This window comes from Somniosus microcephalus, unplaced genomic scaffold (assembly GCF_052327205.1).
Source record: "Somniosus microcephalus isolate GS21.2 unplaced genomic scaffold, FLI_Smic_1.0 scaffold48, whole genome shotgun sequence".
NCBI lineage: Eukaryota > Metazoa > Chordata > Chondrichthyes > Squaliformes > Somniosidae > Somniosus > Somniosus microcephalus.
Window position 1 is genome coordinate 810,252 of NW_028225235.1, and position 6,291 is coordinate 816,542.

The 6,291-nt window shown below is 45.0% G+C and overlaps 1 protein-coding gene across 1 annotated transcript; it reads left to right on the forward strand.

The window, feature by feature from the left end:
• Positions 1 to 290: 290 nt before the first annotated feature.
• On the forward strand, positions 291 to 1,539 carry LOC147083648 (uncharacterized). The gene has a single exon (XM_085980149.1). The coding sequence runs from the start codon at positions 527 to 529 to the stop codon at positions 1,478 to 1,480; it is 954 nt and encodes a 317-aa protein (XP_085836275.1). The 5' UTR covers positions 291 to 526; the 3' UTR covers positions 1,481 to 1,539.
• Positions 1,540 to 6,291: the final 4,752 nt, after the last annotated feature.

Here is a 6,291-nt window from a genome sequence, read left to right on the forward strand (position 1 = left end):
ATTGCATCTGCCAAATCTCTGCCCACTCACTTAGCCTGTCTATGTCCTTTTGCAGGTTTTTTATGTCCTCCTCACTCACTGCTTTCCCTCCCATCTTTGTATCGTCGGCAAACTTGGACATGTTGCACTCGGTCCCCTCCTCCAAATCGTTAATATAGATTGTAAGGAGTTGGGGTCCCAGCACTGACCCCTGCGGAACACCACCAGTTACTGATTGCCAACCCAAGAATGAACCGTTTATCCCAACTCTCTGTTTTCTGTTAGATAGCCAATCTTCCACCCATGCCAGTATATTACCCCCAATCCCGTGGTTTTTTATCTTGTGCAGTAATCTTTTCTGTGGCACCTTGTCAAATGCCTTTTGGAAGTCTTTATTTTCTCTGCTGTATTTACATTAATTATTTATATAAACCTGTTTTACTGTCTCTTGCAAGGGGAGGAACTGCAGACGGGCAGCTTAACGCAAACTTCACACGACGATCTGACAGAGTCACTCGATTCATCAGGACCTGAATATCATCGCCATATGGAAGCGGAAAGCAGCAATCAGAGTGCGGGCAAACTGCACACGTGTCTTGTGTGTGGACGTGGATTCAACCAAAGGTGCAGCCTGGGGAGGCACAAGTGTAACCAAAGCGAGGAGAATCTGTCCAAATGTCGGGAATGCGGAAAGGGATTCAGTTGCCTCTCCAAGCTGGAGACTCATCAACGCAGTCACTCTGTGAAATGGCCGTTCACCTGCTCCGTGTGTGGGAAAGGATTCACTCATCCCTCCACTCTGCGGGAACACCAGCTGGTTCACACTGATGAGAGGCCGTTTAAATGTTCCGAATGCGACAAGAGTTTCAAATGCTCCAAGATCCTGGAGAAGCATCGACGCATCCACACCGGGGAGAGGCCGTTCAGCTGCTCTCACTGCGGGAAGAGGTTTACGCACTCATCCAGTCTTCGGAAACACCAGTTCACGCACACCGGGAAGAGTCCGTTCCCCTGCTCAGTGTGTGAAAAGGGATTCACCAGTCCATCTCACCTGCTGACACACCAGCGCACTCACACTGGGGAGAGGCCATTCAGCTGCTCTCACTGCGGGAAGAGGTTTACGCACTCATCCAATCTTTGGAGACACCAGTTCACCCACACCGTGAAGAGGCCATTCCCCTGCTCAGTGTGTGAAAAGGGATTCACCAGTCCATCTCACCTGCTGATACACCAGCGCACTCACACTGGGGAGAGGCCATTCAGCTGCTCTCACTGCAGGAAGAGGTTTAAGCACTCATCCAATCTTCGGATACACCAGCGCACTCACACTGGGGAGAGGCCGTTCAGCTGCTCTCACTGCGAGAAGAGGTTTACGCACTCATCCACTCTTCGGATACACCAGCGCACTCACACTGGGGAGAGGCCGTTCCCCTGCTCAGTGTGTGAAAAGGGATTCACCACTTCAACTCACCTGCTGAGACACCAGCGAGTTCACACCTGAGCGCACTGGTCCCATTCTGCTGTCAATCACATGAAGGACTGTTCTGTGTTAATAATGGCAATTACGGGGTTGTCGGGGGGGGGGGGCGGTTTGAAGATGCTGATAATAACCCCAGTAACTAGGCTGGAGTTTAAGAGGGGTCAGCCTCGGCTCAGTGGGCGACACTCCCACCTCTCGAGTCAGAAGGTCGTGGGTTTGAGTCCCACTCTGGAGACTTGAGCATGTAATCTTGGCTGACACTCCAGGGCAGTACTGAGGGAGCGCTGCTCTGTTAGAGGTGCCATCTTTCGGATGCGGCATTAAACCGCTGCCCCGTCTGCCCTCTCAGGTGGGTGTAAAAGATCCTGTGGCCGCTATTTTGAAAAACGGAAGGGAGAAAGGATCTCGACTTGGAAGATCAGGAAGTAGATGTGAAACTGTAATGTCGCTTGAAATGATTGTAAGACTGAATTTAACTGTGACTGTAATAATTGTGTTTTGTAGGTAACAGAGCGTGGGAAAAACCAGTACGAATCCAGTATGAGGTGATTTTGGTGGTGCCTCCTGTGTCACTACCACCACAACTACCATGCTTTACGGGTCTAACAGGACCTGTCCCATCAACCAACACGTTTTTAAGTACGAGCTGCAGTTATGTGGCACAATTCAGACCCGACATTCCCCTATTGTTTGAGGGTTTCAGTGAGCTCATGATACGACTGAACTCCTCCCTAAAGCATTTTTTATGTTTTGGAGCAAGACAACTGGAGAATCGATATTGAAATTGAAAGCAGAAGGGACAACACACACTGGTGGGATATTGGGCTTAATACATCAGCATGCCCTTAGGCTCATATTATTTCACAAGCTCTGGTTGTTCTCCAACTTGTAATGATTTTGTATTTGAGATATGTAACCCATGTAGTAAAACTTTGAACTATGTAAGATCAGAAGTTTGTTTAAGATCTACCCAGTTAAACACAAATGTCACAAGGTAGGGAGTCAAAAACTGTTAGGACTAATAAGACAACATAGGGACAAACATGGAAATTCCTCATTGGATTAGGATAATTTCCCATGTACTGGTCATATCCCAACTTGTAGTAATGATGTGCTTACTATTCTACACCTGCTACTTGAAACACCTAAAGTCCAATGCCCAATCACATTTAAATATGCTCACAGCCCAGAACATGTTAGAGTTACATAAACGGAAGAAAAATAATCCATTTGTAAGATTTTAGTTTTGAGGGGTCGGCAAATGCCTCGCCCTCAAGGTAGGGATATGTAGGATAGGGAGTACCTGTCGGATTTAGTAAACATTATTAAGATTCGATAACCATTCTAATATAACTATAATATGTGAAATTGTATGTTAAGATCCTAAAAGCCTGTATAAAATGGAGAATGGCTGAGAGCAAAGCAGGATGGGATTATGCCAACCTGACTAAAAACCTGTTTAAAATGACTGAAGTAATGGAATGTTGTGCTAAGTTTATGGAGACGAGGAATTCAGCAATATTATGTTTAAAGAGATAAAAACTAGAGAGATAGATAAGAGTTGGAGACGTCCTTCATTGGTCCAGCTATCGGATGGACCGACTGTGTCGTCAACATTCTAGGAAGTGTTCTGTGAAAAGTGAAGATCTGAGATAAGGGTACTTTGTTATGCATGGAGAAAAAGTCAGAAGGATCAAACAAGGTCATAAGATGGGTAACGAGGGAGCAAGGCTTTTTACCAGGTGTTAGAGGGTTAATTACTGCCATGTCGGCAAAACGAGAGGGAAAAGGGTAAAAAGATACAGGTTTTGAACATCGAAAGCAGCGCACCGTGTAACCAGAGATTGATAGGAGCTTCGGTCAACAGAACACAGCAAGATCCCAAGGAAGCGCGCGTGGGTCAACAGAACACAGCAAGATACATCAGGAGACTTGTGCCGCACTCACTCAGAAGGAACGCCGGGGTTTGAACGAACAGTCTGTGACTATCTTCTTGTTAAGTATTACTTCTTTGTACCAGATGTTTAATGTTTAATAAACCTGTTTTACTGATACACAATATACCTGGACCCAGAGTGGTTTGTGTAGTCACGGACTGTTTTACTGATACACAATATACCTGGACCCAGAGTGGTTTGTGTAGTCATGGACTGTTTTACTGATACACAATATACCTGTACCCAGAGTGGTTTGTGCAGTCACGGACTGTTTTACTGATACACAATATACCTGGACCCAGAGTGGTTTGTGTAGTCACGGACTGTTTTACTGATACACAATATACCTGGACCCAGAATGGTTTGTGTAGTCACGGACTGTTTTACTGATACACAATATACCTGTACCCAGAGTGGTTTGTGTAGTCACGGACTGTTTTACTGATACACAATATACCTGGACCCAGAGTGGTTTGTGTAGTCACAGACTGTTTTACTGATACACAATATACCTGGACCCAGAGTGGTTTGTGTAGTCACGGACTGTTTTACTGATACACAATATACCTGTACCCAGAGTGGTTTGTGTAGTCACGGACTGTTTTACTGATACACAATATACCTGTACCCAGAGTGGTTTGTGTAGTCATGGACTGTTTTACTGATACACAATATACCTGTACCCAGAGTGGTTTGTGTAGTCACGGACTGTTTTACTGATACACAATATACCTATACCCAGAGTGGTTTGTGTAGTCACGGACTGTTTTACTGATACACAATATACCTGTACCCAGAGTGGTTTGTGTAGTCACGGACTGTTTTACTGATACACAATATACCTGTACCCAGAGTGGTTTGTGTAGTCACGGACTGTTTTACTGATACACAATATACCTGTACCCAGAGTGGTTTGTGTAGTCATGGACTGTTTTACTGATACACAATATACCTGTACCCAGAGTGGTTTGTGTAGTCACGGACTGTTTTACTGATACACAATATACCTGTACCCAGAGTGGTTTGTGTAGTCACGGACTGTTTTACTGACACACAATATACCTGGACCCAGAGTGGTTTGTGTAGTCACGGACTGTTTTACTGATACACAATATACCTGGACCCAGAGTGGTTTGTGTAGTCACGGACTGTTTTACTGATACACAATATACCTGTACCCAGAGTGGTTTGTGTAGTCACGGACTGTTTTACTGATACACAATATACCTGGACCCAGAGTGGTTTGTGTAGTCACGGACTGTTTTACTGATACACAATATACCTGTACCCAGAGTGGTTTGTGTAGTCATGGACTGTTTTACTGATACACAATATACCTGGACCCAGAGTGGTTTGTGTAGTCACGGACTGTTTTACTGATACACAATATACCTGGACCCAGAGTGGTTTGTGTAGTCACGGACTGTTTTACTGATACACAATATACCTGTACCCAGAGTGGTTTGTGTAGTCACGGACTGTTTTACTGATACACAATATACCTGTACCCAGAGTGGTTTGTGTAGTCACGGACTGTTTTACTGATACACAATATACCTGTACCCAGAGTGGTTTGTGTAGTCATGGACTGTTTTACTGATACACAATATACCTGGACCCAGAGTGGTTTGTGTAGTCACAGACTGTTTTACTGATACACAATATACCTGGACCCAGAGTGGTTTGTGTAGTCACGGACACATTATTATAAGAGTTTTTGAAAGCTACATCAGTCATTGGGAAAATGCTGGAATCCATTGTTAAGGAAGTGGTATCAAGTCACTTAGAAAATCATAACATGATTAGGCAGAGTCAACATGGTTTTATCAAAAGGAAATCGTGTTTGACAAATTTATTAGAGTTTTTTGAGGATGTAACTAGCAGGGTAGATAGAGGGGAACCAGTGGATGTAGTATATTTGGATTTCCAAAAGGCATTCGAGAAGGTGCCACATAAAAGGTTATTACACAAGACTAGGGCTCATGGGGTTGGGGGTAATATAGTAGCATGGATAGAGGATTGGTTAACGGACTGAAAACAGAGAGCAGGGATAAACAGATCTTTTTCAGGTTGGCAGGCTGTATCTAGTGGGGTGCCGCGTGGATCAGTGTTGGGGCCTCAGCTATTTACAATCTATATTAATGACCTGGATGAAGGGACCGAATGTAATGTATCCAAGTTTGCTGATGATACAAAGCTAGGTGGGACAGTAAGCTGTGAGGAGCCTTTGGACCTTCTGCCAATCACCTGAAATCTGTGTCCTCTGGTTCTCGAGCCTTCCGCCAATGGGAACAGTTTCCCTCTATCTACTCTGTCCAGACCCCCCTCACGATTTTGAACACCTCCATCAAATCTCCTCTCAACCTTCTCTGCTCTAAGGAGAACAACCCCAGCTTCTCCAGTCTCTCCACATAACTGAAGCCCCTCATCCCTGGTACCATTCTGGTCAATCTCCCCTTAATCTTCTCTGTTCTAAGGAGAACAACCCCAGCTTCTCCAGTCTCTCCACATAACTGAAGTCCCTCATCCCTGGTACCATTCTGGTCAATCTCCCCTTAATCTTCTCTGTTCTAAGGAGAACAACCCCAGCTTCTCCAGTCTCTCCACATAACTGAAGCCCCTCATCCCTGGTACCATTCTGGTCAATCTCCCCTTAACCTTCTCTGCTCTAAGGAGAACAACCCCAGCTTCTCCAGTCTCGCCACATAAATGAAGTCCCTCATTCCTGGAACCATTCTGGTAAATCTTTTCTGCAGCCTCTCTAAGGCCTTCACATCCTTCCTAAAGTGCGGTGCCCAGAATTGGACACAATAAGAAAGAAAGAAAGACTTGTATTTATAAGAACATAAGAAATAGGAGCAGGAGTCGGCCATTCGGCCCCTCGAGCCTGCTCCG

Coding starts and splice junctions, on each gene's coding strand:
- LOC147083648 (XM_085980149.1), top strand. CDS start 527: ATGGAAGCGGAAAGCAGCAATCAGAGTGCGGGCAAACTGCACACGTGT.